Source organism: Melanotaenia boesemani, chromosome 16, assembly GCF_017639745.1.
Source record: "Melanotaenia boesemani isolate fMelBoe1 chromosome 16, fMelBoe1.pri, whole genome shotgun sequence".
In the NCBI taxonomy this organism is placed as follows: Eukaryota; Metazoa; Chordata; class Actinopteri; order Atheriniformes; family Melanotaeniidae; genus Melanotaenia; species Melanotaenia boesemani.
In genome coordinates this window covers 6,167,189-6,190,187 of record NC_055697.1, presented here as the reverse complement: position 1 = coordinate 6,190,187, position 22,999 = coordinate 6,167,189, and the positions used below count along the sequence as shown (strand labels likewise).

General features: G+C 38.6%; 1 protein-coding gene across 6 annotated transcripts; it reads left to right on the top strand.

Moving 5' to 3' along the window:
• The first annotated feature begins 1,010 nt into the window (after positions 1-1,010).
• On the top strand, positions 1,011-22,841 carry papolg (poly(A) polymerase gamma). Of its 6 annotated transcripts, none has more exons than XM_042010839.1 (24): positions 1,014-1,394; positions 2,116-2,274; positions 4,066-4,132; positions 4,269-4,350; positions 6,555-6,664; positions 6,758-6,811; positions 7,092-7,203; positions 10,878-10,967; positions 11,462-11,600; positions 11,697-11,769; positions 13,346-13,466; positions 13,602-13,686; positions 14,317-14,370; positions 14,464-14,583; positions 14,679-14,788; positions 15,751-15,872; positions 15,959-16,116; positions 16,226-16,299; positions 16,456-16,658; positions 16,748-16,831; positions 16,919-16,978; positions 17,096-17,199; positions 17,288-17,388; positions 20,634-22,841. In XM_042010839.1, exons 1-24 carry the CDS (start codon positions 1,378-1,380, stop codon positions 20,807-20,809), a joined length of 2,475 nt encoding a protein of 824 aa, XP_041866773.1. In that variant the 5' UTR covers positions 1,014-1,377; the 3' UTR covers positions 20,810-22,841. The 6 variants fall into 6 exon arrangements, with proteins under 6 accessions (XP_041866778.1, XP_041866775.1, XP_041866773.1 ...); XM_042010838.1 differs by having other exon boundaries at positions 16,226-16,326; XM_042010842.1 differs by lacking the exons at positions 13,346-13,466; positions 13,602-13,686; positions 14,317-14,370; ... (9 more) ...; positions 17,288-17,388; positions 20,634-22,841 and adding an exon at positions 11,982-12,674.
• The last annotated feature ends 158 nt before the right edge of the window (positions 22,842-22,999 follow it).

Here is a 22,999-nt window from a genome sequence, read left to right as displayed (position 1 = left end):
TGTAATTATTGTTCTTATGAGAGCAACAATGGGTAAGGCATTAACTGGCAGCAAATCAACTTCAAAAAAGACAGCTTCATGAGTTGCACCTAGATTTTATTTTACATATACAGCTGTTTGGACATATTCAAATAATGTAGAAATTATAAGAATATTAGATAGTGTTTGGGTCACCAGGATAATTTTGACATTTTTTTAGTACTGAAATTATAGTTCAGTTCCCTTTTTCTTGAGGCATTCACAACTCTATGTAATGAAACACATGAGCATGCTTCTGTAATTTCACTTCTTAATTTCACTTCTCCTTTAATAAGATGAAAAATAAGGTCTAAAACAATTACATTTCCTTTGAGCAAAACTGTTAATTTAGCCTATATTGTTCTTTTCAGTTTCTACAGTTGCAATAATTTGTGTAATTAGTGGTAACACTAATTCAGATCACTGGCAATTCAGTGTGGCAACATCTATCATATAATCTATTCATTTTAATATAATATCTCTACATTTTCTCAGCTCATCTTATTTTTCATTGAGATGTACTACAGGAAATTACATAACATAAGTTGAAATGGAAGCATTATTATGCTTAGCAAACTTTTTAATTAACTAATAAGATTAAAACATAAATATAACTGTATAATATAAATGTGACATTTAGCTTTGAATATTTTTTTAAATAATGCAAGGACAATATATATATATATATATATATATATATATATATATATATATATATATATATATATATATATATAAATATCGTGTAGATCAAATACAAAATTAGAACCTTTTGGAAACATCTGGGCAACAGCCAACTTAAAGCTTGTGTTAGCGCGCATATACAACTTAGCTGTTATGCTCCATAATTTTTACTCTATGTATCGACATGCCCCTTACTTAAGCCCCTAATAACCCAGTTCGCGTGGCAGGTGTTGCTAATAGCATTTCAAGCTAGCATTCAGAGTTGTGTTTTGCCACAGGCCTCCCTGATCACGTGATTTGGCCTCGGCGAGGCGGTGCCTTTGACGATGGTTGTTCAACGTGGTGCAGACAGACGTTGTTCAACAAACACCTTTCCATTTGTAGTTTAGCGCCTTAATACTCCTATTAAAGAAATTAAATGCGTGTTTAACTGCTATTATCCAAAAGCCTTTTACGTTTTGGGAATTAGTTAGATATGAATATTATTTCAGGACTACAAGCTGATTCGTTATCTTATGAGTAGTGATTCCGGTTCAGTGGGAAGGTTTGAACGGCTCTCTGGAAAGTGACCATTGTTGTAATCAGGTCGAGGCTGTTATCATTCCCACTTGCCGACTTTTCTTAGTTTTTTTTACAGGTTTGCAGCAGAAATTATTGCAAGCTTTTTAGAGTGTCATGAAAGAAATGTCAAGGTAAGTCATGCACGTGGCACTTTTGTCACTTATAAGTATTTTTGTTCGCGTTTAAGACGGTCCTGAAGAATAGGCTAACAGCTAATGTTAGCCAACTGTCACAACAAGGCCTGCAGCCACCGTTCGTTGGCTAGCTTGGTTGTCGTTGTGTAAGTGTCTAAGATTTGTTTTTCCGGATTTAACTGGTTTCACTTGTTGTTTTTTGTTTTGGAAAATGTCAACACTCAAAACCTAAAACCAGAAAAGGGAGTCATTAGTTGAGCAATTCTTCCGTGGCAGCCCGCTAACATTTGCTAACTTGCTAAATTAGCTAATTTGTTAGCGCTTCCAACCTGTTTGTAGCATCACAGCTAATGTTCTCTTGCCTCCTGTTGAGTTTGTATTTTAGTCTGTGTTGATGACATTTGTGAAAATGTATGCAAATTACGTTTAAAATGAAAAATGGTACTGACCTATGATTTCAAAGCTTGTTGATAAAGATAATTCAAACGTTCGCGGTAGTTGAAAAACATGTGAAACTTGTTATTTAAATAAAGATTTATTATATTCATATATATTTGTAAATTGCTTTTTAAATCAAAACTTAGTGAACATTCAGTTTATGTGCACAATTTGACACAAATGCTAGAAATGTCATTAAGCGAACTCAGTAAAGTGATGTTTCAACGTGTAGTTTATTTTTTATGTATTGCCTCTTCTTCTCATGTCATGTTCCTCATAGCACCATGCCTGGTGGGCAACAGCCTCAGAAACACTATGGTATCACCTCTGCCATTAGCCTTGCACCCCCACGAGAAATAGACCATGAATACACCGATAAGCTTTGTGAAGCTATGAAACCTTTTGGGGTGTTTGAAGATGAAGAGGAATTGAACCACAGGTGAGGAACAGAAATGTTTAAATTACTTGTTGTAGCACATAAGACTTTTCATTAAAACTCTGTCAGCAGCACCTGCAAGACACATATGCAAAAATATGAGTACCCATATGAAGTGGGCATCATGTATTTAAATGCCATCTTGTATTCCTGCCTGCTCTAAGGGGGGCTTTTGTATGCACAGACTCCAACTTCAAGACAGTGTCTCTATTTTCAAGGTGTAAGATAAGCCTCTAAGGTCAAATCTCAGTTGATTTCTACTCCTCCTAGCTAAATGCTAAACATATCTGTCCTATCCTATCACTTAAGATTATGTGGAGGTATTTGAATTTTGCAGAGGAATCATATTTGGCTTACTCATAAGCAGATATTGTGCTTTAATAGTGTGACTTTGATTATACCCAGTAATGTCCCATCTTCATAGTAGATTTTTCCCCTTTCTCCACCTCTTACCCTTTCCTGTAGATTTGGCCATTTGTAGCCAAGAGGAAAAAGAAGCAATAACTGCCCAGATAACAGTGGCAATGGGTAGAGGTAATGAGAAAGTAATCCTTTCAAGATGGTGTTGTCCAAGCATGCAACCACCTTGACTACGTCAAGTGCTGAACCAAAACTTAATTTTCTGAAACACAGATGACCTGCCAGCAGGCTGTTAGTAGTTGTCTACACAGCTCTGTTGGGTTCATACGTTTTGTATATAAGTGGGTAAATATGAAACTGTTGCTGAAGAGCAAATAGTCTTGGGATTTGAATTGATTCAGGGCATTTTACAATACAATGAAACAGTAAGTATTCTCAGTGCTTAATACAAAAATTCCAATATTGAGTCAACTTGGCAAAAATACATCCTGATTCCACTGATCTGTATTTTTATGTTTTAAAATATTGGTCTTTATTTATGTATTTATTTCCCTATTCAGGTGTGACCAGATAGTCCACTTCTGTCAGACATTTAGCACAAAAATAATTTCTCAAATATCTTAACAGTGAGGCAGAAGCTGTGCTCAGTCTTTGACACATCCTCTCTTGTAAGAATGATTGGCATTATTAGCTTTTGATTTATATCTGGCATTAAGTGCTTTTTAAAATATAAACTCAAGAAAATGTTAAATGTCTTTAAAACAGCTCATGTTTATTTCTATAAATTGTCAGTGCTTTTATCACTTATATTAAGAGTGGTGAAATAAAGGAATGTGTTGGAAATTTATTGTATTTTAAATCCTGATGTGTCAATACACCTTTTTTTGTACTGATAAGTATAAACTGTTGACTTAATTGAATGGCAGCTCATTGGCGGCAAAACTATTTGAATTTTAGTTATTTTAGCCTTCATAGATTTGTAACTTCAAAGTTCAGCTGGCACACTGTGACTTCATCAGTGGACGTGTCTGTATACTTCATGCTGTTATGATTTAAATGTTTCGTGTTTAGTTCTGCTCAAGTTGATAAATGACTTTTTGTGGTACATCGAGTGCAGTTTACAGTCCCTGGTGTCCCTTTCCTTGAAATAGCTCAGCCTCATAGACTGAACTATTTTTGTCTACCAGAGAAGGTCTTAAACTGCATTTCAACTACAGGAAACCTTTTCCAGTAATTGGTCCCATGTTGCTTGTACAGTAACCAGATCCTTGTATTAACTCTTGTTTTTCCCTCATGCTGACACATGCACATGATTTAATTGCACTATATTGATATAGCTGCAGTCTGTCAAACTTCAGTCTGGATTCTTATAAAAATGTTTATGACTCTGAATTAAAGGATTTGGAGGTTAAACTTTTTGTTTTTACTTTTCAGACTTGCTGTTCTTGGAAAGTTGAATAACCTTGTTAAGGAGTGGATTGCAGAGATCAGTGAATTGAAGGTAGGCTCATCTGTGATGGTAGATGTTGTCTTCAGAAAGCCCTGATTTGATATCCTGTGAAGTCATAAACAGAGACACTGAAGCAACTTGAATGCTGTCCTATGATAGGCCTGTAATGACTATTTTTCTCTTACAGAACCTCCCACCATCAGCAATCAGCTGTGTTGGAGGAAAGATATTTACATTTGGTTCATACAGACTGGGAGTACACACAAAAGGTATGTAGTCATTACTGAAGTTTTTTAATCTGACTCAAACAGATTTAAACTGCAGTGAATGCTGCTTTTACTGTGTTTTGGATTGTATTGGAATAATGATGATGCTGGAGGTGTACATTGTCAGTGTTTTGAAAAGCTCAGTTTACCCTGACATTAAAACACATGGTTGCTATTGTTGTAGCCTTCTGCTGTTGTGTTTTTGAAAAGATCAGTTTTGGGGTCAGAGAGCTGGGTAACCTCTGGCTGACCATTAACAGAAGGCTTTAGTGCCCTGAAAACGCCGTTGTTGTAAACAACACTGCAACACTTACAATCAAGCCGCCCTCAATTAACTTAAATTATGCCATTTGCATTTTGGCATTTATCCATTCAAGAAAGGATGTTAAAAGTAAATCTAAAATACCATCAATCTGTCAGCTCAAACGTTTAATCACATCCACACGGCACTGTTTACAAAAGAAATTTGTCCACATGAAAACACACAAAGTGTGGATGCAATTTTTCTGACAGGACTGGTAACTTTAAGAACAGCAAGAGTTTTCTCGCTGTTTTTCTGTGAACCCACCTCATTCTCAAAGTTGTCTGACTCTTTCTGGCTCAAATTTGGCAATGATGTCAGTTTCATTTCTTCAGCGACAGGAGATTGGTGCATTTTGGGACATAAAATAAAAGGGATAGCAGTGCACAAAACCCAGATTTTACTATCTATAAGTGAATATTACAGTTAAAGTTAGTGAAACATTTCTCACTGAAAGGCACCTTCTAAAATCTTTTATTTCAGAGACACATGTGGACAGTAGTTGCTAGAACATAGAGATCCCTATTTTTATGAACATAGCGGTGTTCACGTGGGTAAGCCTTAGGGCTGCTCGATTATGGGAAAAATGATAATCATGATTAGTGTTGATGAGTTTCTTAAATTCGGGTTGTTCACTGTGTTAATTGAGAAAAAAAGTTATGTTTGTTTATAACATTTGTCTCTCTGTGTCTCTGGAAGCTGGTGGATTATTTAGTCGCGACTCACAAAAATTGAAAATTTTTCTGTTTTCTTGTGTCACGTCGGCCCCGTGTGCTCGTCTGCGTGAACGAGCGCAACATTTCATTGGCTGGAGGAGGGCAGCGATTTTCACCTCATTGCACAAGTATCATAGAAAATGATGGTGAAGGAGCCATCTCGTGAGTTGGTGAAGGAGCAACTCACTCTGAATAAAACTGAAGCAATCGGGGCTGTGGGAGGAGTCTGCAGCAGAGCGCTGCAATGCCAGTGGCACTCGATTTCCAACTGAAAACAGCACAAGAGGAAACTGCAAGGGACAAAAATAATCGGATCCTTTCATTTTTATGATCGTTGAAAACCCAGATCGTAATTGTGACTAAAATTCAATTAATCGCCCAGTCCTAGTAAGCCATATGTTTGGAGCTGGAAACTACATTTAATTGTCACTATATTACTAGACATAAAGCAAAGATGTTCAAGTCCTTTCAAGAAGATCGCAGATGTCCACTTAGTTTCTAAACACGTCCATAAATATCACAGCTATACTACAGCCTGATAAATGAGATGGTTCTCGTTGAAAGAAGTGTACCACAGAGAATCAGAACAGTAGTACCAAAAGAGCTGAAATACTGGGTGTGACTTCCTGCATTTTGGAAATTTTATTTCTAACGTTATTTTAACAAGCTGAAAACTATGTATTGTGACTGGTTCATTTTAAAAACCTAATTTTAAGCACATTAAAGGCTAAAATAAAGACTTGTCCATACTTGTACCATACTGGCATTTCCATTGACCTTAAAATCTGCAATGTTTAATTATGAACAACCAGGTTAAAAACAGCTGGGCTTATGTTAGTCAGAGTATTAATCTTGGTATTTATTGGGAAAAAGAGACATATAATAATGTCAAGAGGTTACATCTGTTCAAGTATTTCATAAACAATCAGAATTTGTTGCGTTCATATGAATCGCCATGGCGACATGTTTTAAGGAAAGTCTGAACTTCTCAAACGTGTGGTCAGCCATGCTTTGGCAACTGTTCCTTTACTGTTGTGGATATGTCTACTTGAACAACGTCTAAAACACATTGAGGCCATTAACCCCATGTTTCCATAACTTCACAAGCAGTTAAATATCGTCAGTGAGACGTTGAAGATCTTTGTCACACCAGAAAACTGCTAACACTGATGTAAATTGCTGTTTTGCAGGAGCTGATATCGATGCCTTATGTGTAGCTCCACGCCACGTAGAGAGAGCTGACTTTTTCCAGTCTTTCTTTGAGAAATTGAAACAGCACGAAGAGATAAAAGATCTCAGGGTAAGTTTATCTCCATGTGCTAGAACACAGACTTAACTTTTCTCAGTCTTGCAGCGGACCAGTCGTTGATATTGTTTTTCTTCCCTCTTTAAGGCGGTCGAGGATGCTTTTGTACCAGTGATTAAATTCAAATTTGATGGAATTGAGGTGAGCTTTGTATATTTAAAGTAGCATTTACCTACATACACACAAATGTTGTAAACGACATGTTTCATTTTAGGCTTTGATTTCATTTTCAGATAAAAGAAACTATATACAGTATCAGTCAAAAGTTTGGACACACTTTTTTTAAATTCAATAGGAAAATGTGTCCAAACTTTTGGCTGATACTGTATATTTATTGATTAGGTCCCTGCAAACAGAACGAGCTGACACAGGTTTTTCATGTTACTTTTGTAACCCCCCACTCTTTTCCCCGTCCGAGCAGATCGACCTGCTTTTTGCCAGACTGGCCTTACAGTCCATTCCAGACAACCTGGACCTGAGGGGGGACTCCATCCTGAAAAACTTGGACATTCGATGTATTCGCAGCCTTAACGGTAAATTAACTAGGTTTTATTGAAATAATTAATGAGCAGGTGTTTCTACTGTCTCAAGGCCAGACCTTTACCTCCTAGGCGGTCTATGGTAGGGATGTCATAACAGATTTTCTTATGTTTACTGACAATCCAGATTTTACGTATCACGAATATTTTCCGTTTAATTTATGGCGTTACATCGCTGCCAAATACCTTGATGAGCGTACCAAATGGGGCGGCAGTGGCTCAGGCAGTGGCTCAGGCGGTAGAGCAGGTCGTCCAATGATCGGAAGGTCGGCGGTTCGATTCCCGCTCCCGCAGTCATCTGTCGTTGTGTCCTTGGGCAAGACACTTAACCCTCCTTGCCTCCAGTGTTGGCATCGCTGGTGTATGAATGTGTGGATGAATGTTCGGTGATGGTCGGAGAGGCCGTAGGCGCAGAATGGCAGCCACGTTTCCGTCAGCTTGCCCCAGGGCAGCTGTGGCTACACAAGTAGCTTACCATCACCAGGTATGAGTGAGGAGTGGATGAATAATGGATTCACACAATGTAAAGCGCTTTGGGTGCCTTGAAAAGCGCTATATAAATCTAATCCATTATTATTATTATTATTATTAAATATCCTGGTGAGTGTATTTATCAATTCAGCAGCACATTTCTTAATCGAGCGAGCGCATTGCTCTGATCACTGGAGTTTTTAATTGCTCGCGGGGCCGTGAACGCAGCACAGTGAGCGTAAAACACGCCCACCACACTCACCATTACGCTCTCGTCGGAAAACTCTGCTCGCTCTCTCTGTTCAGCGGGCGTATTTGTCAGTCGGGGGCGGTAACCTTCTGATTAATCTGATTGGCCAGAATTTTCAGTTCCAATTCGGTGACAGCACGGGATGTCAGTGTTGCTGCCTGCTGCTCCTGAATAAAGATATTTTTTTTAAAATGACTAGTAATGAGTAATGGCTAAACTAGCTACAGAACGTAAATGTAGAGCAGCTGTAACATGAGCTAATATCAATGAGTGTTACCAAAGAAGTCAACAAGTATGAGTGAAAGAGTAATACAAGAATAAAGAGGGAAGATAAAAGAGTGATAGTGAATAGAGATGCACAGGGAATCTGTGAAATATAAGTTAATTAGGAATCAAATTTAGGTGATTATTACTCAGTTACTGGTGGAACATGGAAAACAAAAGGGACAAAGCAGTTTTCATAAATATTTAAACAGTTTAAATAAAATTTAATGGAGAAAAGCCAGTAAGCTCTGGATAATTACCTAACAAGTCATCTGCTCTGTGATTTTCTATTATATGTAATAGAGAATTCATGAAAAGCATTACAAACTCCAGAGGTTTCCCTGCTACTACACATTAAAATCCCCAGTACATGAAAAAACTGTTCACCTTAAAATACAACACAGGACCCCGAAATGTCATCTCCAGGCTAAACATAACCAGCAATATGAGAACAAGGTGATAATACGTTTCCACTAACCAAAGTCATATTACACATCAAATTCCATGAATCAATGAATAACAATGCACTTGATCAGTACACTGAAATAAATAATATGAGACCGTGACCACACTTTGTTTTTTTTAACTAAAACAAAAAGGCTGTGAGGACATGGTGTAAAAGCACAATAGCTATAACATACAAAGGCAAAATATATTTAAACAAAATTGTATCACATTTAACAGACGCAAATATGTTAATGCAGGACGTCGACAGAATGTACAGGCATTTTCGTGACTTATAAGACTGATATTGCATTGATTTACCTCTGGAAACTAAAGGAATGTATTGGTGATGATCCCAGTCTGATCTGGTGTTTGGAACTATTGAATGTCTAGTAACATTTTTTGTATACGGGAGTGAAAGTGTCACCACTCTTAGTATATCGAAGCAGAGCCGTCCATACTGCTGGGACATTATATACTACCACACGGGTTTAATAATTAGATGAAAGTAAGCCGTAACAACCTAATCATTTAACCTTACAGAAGTGGTTATCAGTAAGAAATATGGAGGCTAATGAGGACCATCATGTCTGATCTTTAATAAATGCTAGCTTGTTGGTTGAGATGAATATTTCCCTCCAGAAATGTATGAAATTATTGTGTTTACACTTATTTCAACATTAACATAATAATGCATTCATTGACAAACATATGTGCAGTATTAATATGTTTATTTAGTTTTAACCCTCAGTAATCCGATTGCTTTTACCTGTCTGTATTATATTTGTTTTCTAAACTGTCATTTAGAATCTTCCTGGTGCTCCAACAGGATTTTCTGCTTACTTTCAGGTTAAACTGTCGTGTTTGTAAATGTTTCCCTACTATTGGGGCAATAAAGTTGCACCAAGCTATTAAAAAAGAAAAAAAAAATGAAAACAGACAAGTCCCGTGCTGTCACCGAATTGGAAATGAAAGTCCTGGCCAGTCAGATTAATCAGAAGGTTACTGCCCGCTGAACAGAGAGAGCGAGCAGAGTTTTCCGACGAGAGCGTAATGGTGAGTGTGGTGGGCGTGTTTTACGCTCACTGTGCTGCGTTCGCGGCCCCGCGAGCAATTAAAAACTCCAGCGATCAGAGCAAAGCGCTCGCTCGATTAAGAAATGCGCAGCTGAATTGATAAATACGCTCACCAGGATATTTGGTACGCTCATCAAGGTATTTGGCAGCGATGTAACGCCACATTAATTCCCTAACATTATAAATGTGTCAAATCACATGAACACTCCTTGTAGTTTTTTTATTTTAACTGGGTCTGTATAAAGATTAATCTATGGAAATAACACGTTTTGTTTTCTTTTCCTTCGCATTAAGCCATAAACAATGTTATTACCGTATTTTCCAGACTGTAAGTCACTCCGGAGTACAAGTCGCATCAGTCATAAAATGCGTCATGAAGACGGAAAACAAGTTGCACTGGACTATAAGTCGCATTTATTTAGAAATTTATTTCACAAAATCCAAGACCAAGAGCAAACATTTAGTCTGAAAAGTTATTCAACTACACAAAAACACACAAAACAGAAGTTCTGTGTGAAAAGCTTACGAGCTTGTAGACGATAATGTTTAGTCCTTGGTTCATGTCAGTTGGTATGAGTTAACATATAAACATGTTATATGTATAAGTCGCACCTGACAATAAGTCACAGGACCAGTGAAACTATAGAAAGTGTGACTTATAGTCCGGACAATACGGTACCCGGGCCATAGTAAAAATTTGAATTTGGCATTATCTCGCCGAGAGAAGATGCCTTGTCACAGCGGTGAACCAACTCCACCAAAGGCCACTTTATCCTCCTCATTTATGAGGTTTCTGAAAGTTTTCAAGCCTTACATTTAGAGGATGCTCTGATCTACCGTTATTGTTCACACATGATCTTTTATAGGCGTGAAAATATTGAGAAATGGAAAAATATTCAAAACATGGGTTCAAGAATTTTCTTTTTAATCAGGAGATGTCTATAAAGGCAGAATTAAAAGTATTTAATGGCCAAAAGAGACTCGGACGTTTAAGGGTTAAAGTGATTCTGCGTGATGTTTTCCTCGGTTGGTTGTCGGAGCTACAGGATTCCAAATAAGTTTTTTCCATCAGGGAAATGTTTTGTCACAGATTTTCCAGAACTGTTAAAGTGAAATTACTCATGTTGACAGTGTTTAAGGAAACTGTTGGTTCCTTTTTCCAGGTTGTCGAGTTACAGATGAAATTTTGTACCTGGTGCCAAACAAAGAAAACTTCAGGCTGACCTTGAGAGCCATCAAACTGTGGGCGAAACGTAAGTGATGTCCAGATGTCTAATGCGTTGTTACTTATTTTTATATGTTAAAACAGTTTTTCCCCCAACTCTGAAAGTTTGACGTTTTCAGGTGCTACATGTTAGACCACAGATGAGAACTGAAGGAACATTTAGCCCTTGAATTGCCCTCTGCTTTCATAAAAATAATAATTATTACTGGTGTGCATCATAATCTGTTCTTGACATGCTCTTAACATAATTTGATTTCTACTGTATATGTTCTGTACCACTATGGAGTATTTTTTTGTGTTTATGTGGTTAAAATTAGTCTCTTCGTTTTTTTTTTAAGCTTTCTGTTGGCTCCACTCGTCATGTTTATTATTCGTGCATGTAAATATTTGTAGCTCAATCATTTGTACTGCCACCAAAAATGGCCCTTCACGTGTAGTGGACTGATGATGTGCTCGTTTTATGAATAAAGTAAACATCTTAAAGAGGTTTCCGTCTTGCTGAAATGTGTCCTGTGGCTGCAGGTCGAGGGATTTACTCCAACATGCTGGGCTTTCTGGGTGGAGTGTCATGGGCCATGCTGGTGGCCAGGACCTGCCAGCTCTATCCCAACGCCGTGGCTGCCACACTTGTCCATAAGTTCTTTTTAGTTTTCTCTAAATGGTAAGAATTCAGCTTTCTTCTTCCACATGATATTAGCATTTGCCATGTCTGAGATGTCCATGTTCATTTAATACATTTGTCATTTCCTTCCTGAAGGGAGTGGCCGAATCCAGTTCTATTGAAACAGCCTGAGGACAGTAATCTGAATTTACCAGTGTGGGATCCTAGAGTGAGTATGACCTGTGATTTATCCCCATGTTTAAATGATGGTGCCCCCCATTTTTTCATGATTGTTGCTGTGTTGACACAGTAACTGCTATCTGTACAGGCTTGGAAAAGGTTTGTTACAGTTAGGTTATAGGTCCAATCCATGTCTCTTATTTCTTACTTCTCATCCTTTTGCCCTCATGTGACACTGCCCTTAACTCCGCTGGGAGGAAGCTTCCCAAAGCAGCTTGAAGCAAGGAAGACTTCCTAAATGGATGTTTTATCATATAGACACTCCCCTTCAATGCAAAATGTATCAGTAACTGAACAGCATAAGTGAACATGTGCTTAAAAACATCTTGAAATGCAATTTGTCCTGTAACTGTAGCATTAGCTACCTCCTTCCAATTTGACCTTTAAATACTCAGACTTCTAATGAAAACATTACAGAAACCACAACATAAATTACCTTTTGGAAAAAGGGAAACATCACACTTTAGGATAAAACAAATTTCAAACATTACTGTTAGTGATATTAAATGATTTTTTTAGGGTGCCTTGTTAATGGCCTGTAATATAAACACGGTGCAGTCAGTACTGAAACAGAAGGGAGTTACATAAGCTCATAATCATGCTGAGTTACACTGGTATTAGGCCATGTTTTGATTTTGGTTAATGAGCAACTTTTTTTCTAACCTGTACACAAATTGTAGATGCTGGCATCCACACACCAGGGGGCGCTGTAGGTCATGTTCTTATTGAATCAGAGCAGAAGTAAATGTAAATGTTTCCCCTTGACTACTACTGTATATATAAATGAGTTAAGTCAATAAATCCATTTATCCCAAACGAATTGTCCCATTGCCTCAAGTTAAAACTGCTCTTTTATGTTTGTTTTCCATTAGCAATAAACACATTTTAATTGTCTGTTTGTGTTTATTTCTATTCAGTGACTATAAGCATGGCTGAGAGACTGTTTCTTTTCCAGAATGTACATGAATAATAATCTAGTCTGTCAAAGTTACAATGAGTTATTGCAAATAAAGTATGTGGAACAATAGTGATGCCCACTTTTAAATTGTGGAAAGCTAATACCCTTTAAAATATGATTAAGCATTACCGGTGTCACTTCAAACATTATTCGGGCTTGAACTGCTTATGATTTCAAGGTAATTTATCATATAGGGAAGTATTATATTTGAATCAAATAAGCTGCCTAATTTACAGCAGTTCCACACAACATGCCAATAGATCCAGCTGTGTAACATTTATCTGTAGCAGCCGAATTACTTCACAGGATGAAAACCACAGTTATTAAAGAGTTCTCTTGATTCCTCTTTTTTTTTTTCATGTTTGTGGGGACAAAAATGTAAATAAGGGAAACATGACGCAAATTAGTGTGGGTGTGTTTGTGTTTGTGTTTTTGTGCGTGCTTCTGGATTTATGAATCCTTTCTGTGGATGCTGGTGGAGTGGGGGTTTGGTGGGTGGTGTGTGTGTAGGTGTGTTTGCATAGGTTATCATTCATTTCTAAAGGAAAGCCAAGTTTGTCTTGTTCCTCTTTTGTTTTTGTTTTTTTTTTTTGTTTTTTTTTTTTAGGTGAACCCATCAGACAGATACCACCTGATGCCTATCATCACACCTGCTTATCCCCAGCAGAACTCCACGTACAACGTCTCTACATCAACACGCACCATCATGAGCGAGGAGTTCAAACACGGTACACAGAGCTGCTTAATACTACAGAGCTGAATAAAGCTTTCTTAAATCTCTAAATCCATTGTGCTTCGTGTTTTGAGTGACTGTTACTTTGAATGGCATAATGGTTGTTATCCCTCTGACTCGTCATAAACAGGTCTTAACGTCACAGACGAGATTCTTCAAGGCAAAGCAGAATGGTCCAAGCTCTTTGAGCCACCAAACTTTTTCCAAAAGTACAAGTAGGTGTTGATGGTTTTACGTTGTTGTAGACAAAGGATATTGCAGTTATCAAAATATTGTGGTGACATTATGGCGGGGCTGCATAAATGCTGTAGGAAGGTTTCAGTTTGGGCAAGTTTGAGTCATCTTCGCTGTGGTCAGTACCTCTGGTTGGCTTACTGTGAAAGCTCTTCCTACGTTTTAAACACCACAACAGAGCTTGATGCCAGGTTTTGTTAAATCTACCGTTGCAACTCAGGAGCTGCGTTAGTCACCTGCACGCTTCTGGGACAACTTCTGGTTCTGAAGTTTCAGTGTTTTTTTATATTTTTTTGGGGGGGGGGCATTCTTACATGTGGATTTTATGATTCTTGTTTAAATAGATTGTTATAGATGCTGTTTTTGTCCTGTCTGTGATGATTCTTGACTTGGTGTTGCAGTACAATTTTTAGTATTATCTTAATGTTCTCCTGTATGGCTTGCAGAAACTGAGTTTTCTATTTTAATGAGTAAATTGATTAAAACCAGTTTTGTTGAGCAGAAGCACAAAGTTTAGACTTTTCGATTATTAAAATTACTACCAGTCTCTATATAAGAGTATTGTAAATTATTCTACAGCTTTATGGATGCAGTTTCTTTTTATTCTGCAGGCATTATATTGTTTTAACAGCCAGTGCATCAACAGAAGAAAACCACCTAGAATGGTGAGTGTAAAAGTCCAGGAGTTTAAAGTTGTTACCAATAAATCCACTTTCATCAGTAGATGTTAACCTTCCAACCGGCTTGCCCTCCCGCAGGATCGGCCTTGTAGAGTCAAAGATCCGCGTCCTGGTGGGAAACCTCGAGAGGAACGAGTACATCACGCTGGCTCATGTCAACCCTCAGTCTTTTCCTGGGTCCAAAGAGAACCGCAACGAGTGAGTCCAGCTTTATCCTCCACACAGCTACTAACGTCAGGACTGTTCTACTAACCATTTAACCAAATGTTGTGATGTTTGTGTTTCTCCAACAGGAGCGACTTTGTTTCCATGTGGTTCATTGGGATCATCTTCAAGAAGGTGGAGAATGCAGAGAGTGTCAACATTGACCTGACGTACGACATCCAGTCCTTCACAGACACCGGTAGGTCACTGGGAAGCTTTTGAAAGTGGAAAGAAAACCAATTCCAGTCAGTCAGACTTTCTATGACATAAAATGAACCAAATCTGGTTTCATTCACCAACATCTCGACACACTGCACCACACACTTAATTACCTGTGAAAAATGTTGCTAATCAATAAGTTGGAGATATAAATGTAAAACCTGTTTAGTAAAACAGTTATTGGCTTTTATTAAACCAAAACAACTGTTGTCTTACGTTTTAATCTGATGATAGTGACTGTTTCAAGGCAAAAAGTAATCAGGCTTTATACTACTTTAAAACTGAAAAGGTTCGTGGGTGTGTAGCAAAACAAAATGCTCAATTGTAGTGTTAGCTGTAGTCCAAGCAACCAGTCTTTTATTTAGATTTTGCTTTCAAGAACCCAGAAAGTTTCTCAAACTAATTAACATTTGCTGCTTTTTCACTTAATTTTCAATTCCATCTTTACACATGAGCATTTTCAGATGACTGTGTGTAAGGATGTGCACATCACTGAACAAGAATTTATTTACATAAGTTAACAAACCATCACACAGTTTCGGTCAGATAGCCTTTTTTTCTTAGAATGCTTCCAAACTAAGAGACATAAGAAAGTTTTTAAGTGATTAAAGTTGTTGGAATTCTTTAAATGTTCAGAATCTTCAGAGCTTCCAACAGTGTCTCATTTAGTATATAAACCACTGAACATCCTTTATGGGATTAGTTTAGTAAAAGTAATACTCACACTCTTTCTGTCCTACTAACTGTGATACGTGTAAATAAATAAGTGCTTGATGCAGTTTCATTACTACAGACTCCACATCACATTTCAGTGTGGTGGCATTCTCACTACAGCACAGTCTTCCTGAGTTCTAACAAAATCAATCTTTAGCCTCATTTGTATTTTCCAATAAGGTGGTGATGTTTTGGAAAGTCCTATCTACTTAACATTGTTCTTTACAGTCTACAGACAAGCAAACAACATCAACATGCTGAAGGACGGGATGAAGATCGAAGCAACGCATGTGAAGAAGAAACAGCTTCATCAGTATCTCCCCCCTGAACTGGTGCAGAGGAAGAAGAGGGTCAGATGTCTTCTTTGCATGTGATTTTACTATTATACTGTCTTTTGTTTTTGTTTCTGTGTTTATTGACTCCTCGGTCTCTACAGAGCATAGCGGAGTTGAACCGCAGCTCTAACGGCGGGAGCTCGAAGCGCATCTCTCTGGACAGCAGTCAGCTGGACAGCTCCAGAGACACAGACTTGGGGACTCCCTTCAGCTCCCCAACAAGCAACCCTCCTAAACCTGCATCGGACCCAGATGACGGGTATGATACTTTTTCTTTTTTTTTCCCTTTAACTTTTGACAACAACAAGGTTTAAATCCACAAGATGACGCTCAGTAAATGTGTGCTTCCTCTTGTTTTTTTTTTCCAGTGTCAGCCCTCCGAAACAGCCTCATTTGGAGAGCTCCCCAGCACCCAGTGCAGCACCAGCTGTTCAAGACCAAGGCATGTCCATCCCTGTTATAGGGTCAAGTGAGTTCAAATGTCTAAGATTGAATATATTATAGGGGAAAAAAAGTTATCTCATTATGAAGTAAAATATTCATATCTAGAACCTAAAATTATTATAAAATTACCTATGCTTGTTTTCTTATTTTGCAGAGTCTTCAGTTAAAGCAAAGCCTCCTTCTCCACCAGCCAGCAGCTCCATCAGCACAGCGCCGAGCGAGAACATGAAGCCCAACGCTACCAGCAGCCCCAAAGAGGAGCCCAACGGTCTGGAGGACCCCATCAATGGAGCGCCTTCCAAGAGACCACACTCACCCACACAAGAAGACCCAGCCAAGAGGCAAAAAGAGTCAGATGTAAGGAAAGAGCTGTGTTTACACAGACAGGATTCTGGACTGTTTAGGCTCTATTTCAGATTGAATAGAAATGTTTTGTTTGGCTGCAGGTGGTGTCCAACAGTGACTCTGCATTCAAAGAACCATATCCACCATCCTCTGACTCCAGTCCACACGGAGAAGCACCCAGTACTGTGAGTGTTACTTTTACTACTTCTGTCAAGTGGTCACGTGAAGCCAGCACTCACAAAATAAACACTTTGTTGTCTATTTGCTGTTAGCCACCCCCTTCTGGATCAAAGGCAAAGCCCATTCCAACCATTGATACTACAAGGACACAGGTAACCCAGTTATTTTATACTTTGATTAGTTTCTTGTGACTGGGTTTTTAAAGTAGTTAACAGGTTTTATTAATTACAATGGGGTCATTTTTATTGTGCTACTGTTTCTTACTTCAGAGACTTCCCAGCATGGAGCTACCAGACGCCTCCTCACCTCTCCCAGCCAGTAATAGCTGCCGTGTGGTGAAAAATTCCATTAAACTGGCTCTCAACCGACACAAGTCAGTTTTATTGTACTCTATCTTCAAATGACTGAGCTCCTGTCATGTTACGGTTGTATGATCGGACTGTTCCAACATCTGTATGCAGCATCACACCTCCCAAGCCCCCAGTGTTCGACAGCACCCTCAGTCCAGAAGCTGCTCCTACCAGTGAAGAGAAGGGCATGTCTATTCCTGTCATTGGCTCGAGTGAGTATCATCTTGTTCAACATCGGCACCAACAGTATAAACGTTAATAATTTTTTTCTTAAGGAAAATGATCCAACAGTCCATCCAACATCAGCTTCTCTCGTAATGTCAGATTTTGATTTTTAAAGTAGAAACCGTAATAACTTTGTTTCTGAACACCCGATTCTAAAAATTCTAAATGCAAGGCTGGCTTGACATTGTTGTGGTTGAAAAGGGGGCTTTGCAGAAACATTTAGGAACTGCTGAAGTAAAACATTCACCTGTAAACTATTTAGCAGCTTTACCTCTCACATTAGCAGCTAACGCTAAGACTGCCAGTGCCACCGTGTTAAATTAAAAACAGAATCTTTAATAAAAACAAAACAAACGAATGTGACATCACCACACATGTGCATACTCCGAAATATATCCAATAATGGACTGGTAAATTTAGACAACAACCTTTCGAATATGGTATTTTACAATTGCATGTAGACGCTTTAGATCAGATTGTTACAGTAATCTGATTACTCCCAGATATCTGATTTTGATGGTCACGTAAACGGGCTCAATTGGTTAGATTTGTATAGTGGTTTTTAACATTGAATCCAGTTTTCATTTACTCCACATTTGCTCTCTGCTGGTGGCAAGCTACATGTGCAGCCACAGCTGCCCTGAGGCAGCGTGGTTGGTCATAGCTGCCAGTCCGCCCCACCACCAAAAATTTATTCACATTCATACACCAATTCTAACGCTGAAGGCAAAGGTGAGTAGTGTCCTGTTCGACAACACCGTGGCAGAGTAACAAAATAATCGACGACGACATGCTGTGCTGCTTTAGCCACTGCTGCCCCGGGTAAATTGCTCAGTCTTTTAAAAATCTGCAATAGATTTGGGTTTTTTTTAAATCGACTAAATTGTTCATCAGGATTCGAATTAATCATACAAATCACAATTTCATTTTCCCAAAGGACCAATAACCTTAACCAGCAATAGAGATTTGAACTGAAGCAAGAAAAAGTCATAAATATGTGTTTTTGGAGATGTTTAGAAATCCGTGTAAAGCATTCATTAATGTGCTCTCATGTCACTAACCTGATGTACTTCATCTTTATTGTTTTAAAGGAAAATGTGCAGTTCTAGCTGTTTGTTTTCGTTTTCAGGGAAGACGGATTTGCAAGAAAACGACGGCTTACTGGTAAACTGTAGGCTGTAGTTGGTGAAATGGCGTGAGATCAACCAGGAGAACCTCTGGTCGTTACGTGTACTGCTAGTGGGGCTCCAGTGGGTCAACAAGATCGATCATCCTGCTCAACATCTATCATTCAGTTCAGCTTTATTTGTTTAGCACCAATTCATAAGTTATCTCAAGCCACTTTGACAGATGCAATACAGTTAATTGTAGTCCAGTTATAATCCAGTTAAAACAAATCCATTAAATGATCAACATCAGTCCAGTTTATGATAGACAACAGATTGCATCAAATCTTCTCATTGATTCAATCCCTCATCCTGAGCATGCACAAGCTGACAGTGGAGGGGAAAACCTCTAATACAACAGGATTCAGGAAGAGCGTCCATCTGCCCGGACTGTTTGAGGGTGGAGAAAACCGGAAAGATGGGCTCACAAGCACCATAACTCTAAGCCAGGGATACCTGCTGAGGGGGGAAAGAAACACAAGTTAATGTCTATTATAATGTAATAGAATAACGAGTCAGATAAAAATGGATTGAGGTGCTCGGTGCATCATAGGATGTTCCCCAACAGTTTAAGCCTAAAGTATTATAAACTAAAGGAATGGCTAAGGGTCACCAAGCCAGCCTGAACTATAAACTTTATCAAAAAGAAAAGTTTGAAGCCTAATTTTAAAGCTGGAGAAGGTGTCTGCTTCCTGAAGCCAAACTGGGAGCTGGTTTCAGATAGGGGTCTGATAACCGAAGGTTCTGCCTCCCATTCTACGTTGAGAACATCTAGGAATCACTTGCAAACTTGCAGTCTGAGAGTAACGTGCTCTGCTGGAACAATATGTACCCATGAGACCTTTAAGATCGAACTGAGCTTGGTCACTAAGAGCTTTATATGTGAGGAGAATAATTATATTCTATTCTGGATTGAAGTCCTCTGCAGGGAAAATAAACTAATTGTGTTTTTTGTTTTTAGTAATGGGCATCCATAGGCCTGTCATGATAACAAATTTTGCTGTGCGATGAATTTTCTCAGAAATAACATTGCGCAAAGCGATAATGTTATTATGAGACAATTTTCAACTAATATGACAATGCCAAAATAATGCAAGTACACCCTTTCAAAGGGTGTACTTTATAAATAGAACGGACTCTGTCTCATAAACAATGAATGAAAACCAAACACAACCAAAAACAATAAGTATGACGATAATAAAGTCTCTGTTCTATAAACAAAATTGCCCTTCAAAAAATATGTAATGTAATGCCAGTTACCGGCTTGTACAGGTTAACTGGTTCACCACGGGCTCGTGGTGCAACATGCTGCTGTAAAGTACGACACGAGAGCGGTCACTCCGCAAGAAACGAAGCATTCAGTCGAGGTACTCCACAGTAAAACCTGTTGTCATACACAGTCTGTGGTTAATCAGAATTTAAAAAAAAAACAAAAACGAATGAAAATTATCACAGCCAGCAAACTTGTCACGCTCATTCTTTCTTACCGTGCAATTTATTGACTTATTGCTTATCGCAACAGGCCTCGGCATCCATCTGATATGTGATTCAAGTTGGTTTTACTGTCATTAACAAACTGTGTTGGTACCAACTGTAAGTAAAGATAACAGTCTGTGTTTTTGAAATGATGAGCTCACTGGTCCCATATCAGTTTTGTTGTCTTCTCCAGCTCACCATAGCCGTTTGTAGAGTCCCCAGATTGCACAGAATATGTTTGGTAGAATGGACCAGTGTTATCTGAGATTGGCGCTGCTGATGGAGTTGTATTATATGCTTGATTAGCCTCCTGACAGGAAAACAATCCCACCTGCTCTGATCTCAGAAACTCCTCTTTGTGTTGCTGTGGAGCCGAGTGATCCAATAACTGAATCAGTCGGCTTTCTGCCATAAATGAGTAATCTACCTTTTAATAATTAACTACTATGGGAGCTGTTTCATAGTGATAGCATTAGAAAAGCAAAATGAGTCAAGGTTAAAATGACAGTGATGAGAAATAGACTTTAATCAAATGACTAACATGTGGTTACAGTGGAGACTAAATTAAAATCTCGTCTTTAATTCTTTAGAACATGAAGCATCCAAGCAAGTGGTGCCCACCGTCGGCAGCTCCATCCCCACTCTAGTTAGCCGAGTCGCCGACCCCCTGAACGGAGCAGCCTCAAAAAGACCCCACTCCCCCCCTCTGGAAGAACAGGCCAAGAGGCTGAAAGAAACAGAAAAGGCCAGAATCCACATAGCTTGAAGACCCTACCCCCGTAGAGGCGGGGGCTACACAGTCAAGTCACACAGCAGGAGGACGAGTGCGCCCACGGACAGGGAGCGTGTTCAGGTCGGAAACGTGACGCTGCTGCAGGAAAGACACCTCACCTCAGATCTTTCATAGAGTTCAGATTTGCCAGTGGATAACGGATTCGGTCAATACTGTCACACTCGGAGCCAGAGTTTGTTCAACCCCTGAGTCACGGAGATACGACATGAGAGCTAGAGCTGCAGTTTTTTACTCCTCCTTCTCTTTCTGTGTTTCAAATGTACACACGGACAGTAATTTCTTTTCTTTTTTTTCCATTTCACATGTTTTTTAAAAAAAATAGAAAAAGCTCAGAACAGATATTCATGCTTGCTATACACTTCCCCCCCAACAGAAACCTGTACAGTAAATGTTGATGTACATAACTTTTTGTCTTAAAAAAAAGCAAAAGATTACTGTTAAGTCTTTTGATCATTCTATTGTAGTTTTATCTAAAAAGGAAAAAAGTTAAAAAAAAAAAATTTTTCTTCTCTTTATTCTTTCTTTCTCTACTGCTTGTCAGAAACAAAATGTCTCCAGCCCAGGGTATTTTGTAGACACCGTATAGGTTTGATTACAGTTGCAGAGAGCATTTATTGAGGTTTTGCTTGGATATGATTGAAAACACAACCACAACTCTTTGGACCTGCTCGACGACCCAAAAAGGACTCCAGGACACTTGCAGTGTGTAGGTGATCATGATGCTCAGTGACATCAGAGCTGCTCAGGCGATAAGAGCAAGAAAATCATTCTCAATGGGAGCGGTTGTGCACTTTCTGGTAGTGGTGAGTTTGTTTTTTTGTGTCATTGTTCTTTGTGGGATTAATGTTGAACAGGAACAACCATACAAAACTATTCATACGATAGTATCTGTTCATTTGAGCTTCAATGTCCCTATCTCTTCATATTCATATGTCTACCCACTTGTCATGTGCAGGTAAGGTAAGGCTGACAGTAAAGTGAGTACCAAACACTTCAGTCACACAAAACTGTGATTGAAGATTTCTGACACCCTATGTCAACCTGAACAATAAATAATACAGAATGCATTTAAATCAGGACACTTCTTAATTGACCCCACCCCACTGTCCTCGCTACATATTTATACACCACTCATCCACCCTCACTTGGCCTGTTTTCTGTTAGGATTACTTCTGGTAAAACTAGGCCTCAGTTGTCAGCACATTTCATGCCCATTGGAAAGATTGTGTTTTGTGGAAGAGAAAACAAATGGTTAGAAGCTTTTTGAGGAGTTGCACTGGTTTGTGTGTATGCATGCATTTATGGTTGACAGTGTGTGAGCATGCATAGGTGGCTGTGTTTGTGTTAGAGAGAGAATTCCCTTTGTTTTGGGTGTTAACCCTCTGTGCCTCCTGTGGAGGTTCTTAAAGCATCTTCTGGGTCCACGAATTGTGTGTGTGTGTGTGTGTGTGGGGGGGGGGGGGGGGGGGGGGGGGGGTCAGGAAATTAGCTTTTCTTTTGTTTTTTTTTTTGTTTTTTTCTTGTTTTGGGCCTTAACACTGCACATCGAAGCTGGGTGTCCAGCACAGAGGATATATGTGTACAACGTTGTGTAAAGTGATGATAATGAGGCATCCTCTTCATTGGAGCAGTTGGGACTCAGGCATTTTTTCCCAGCATCAGTTTCCCTAAATGTGCTGAGGGCAAGTTTTTCAAAAGGCATATTCTTCATTATTGGGGGTTTTCTTATCACTTTATTTATATTTGCATATTTGTACCATGTGACCTCTGAATTCTCTTTTTTGTTCTTTGTTTTTTTTTGTTTTTTTTTAAGCATTCATAGCAGGTAGGTCTTTTTGAATAAAAATCTGCACCACTCTTTCAGACAACTCGTTTTGCTGTTCAGAAAACAGTTAACAGGTCATTTAGATGTTTGTTTCTAAAATGTATTGAAAGGGTATTTTTGTATGTGTTTATCACCTCCTTTAAATGAATCCATAAGTCCATTAAACCCCTAAAAACTTAAGATGTGTCTGTGGTTTTATTTTGTTTATATCAGTTGTGTCTTAAGTTTGTCCTGAAAGTAACAGCAAGAAATTTAATCACATATACACCATATACGTGTTCCTGGAAAATAATGCTAAATCAGACTCAGAACTTGGAAGTTGCCTCTTATCAGTTTTG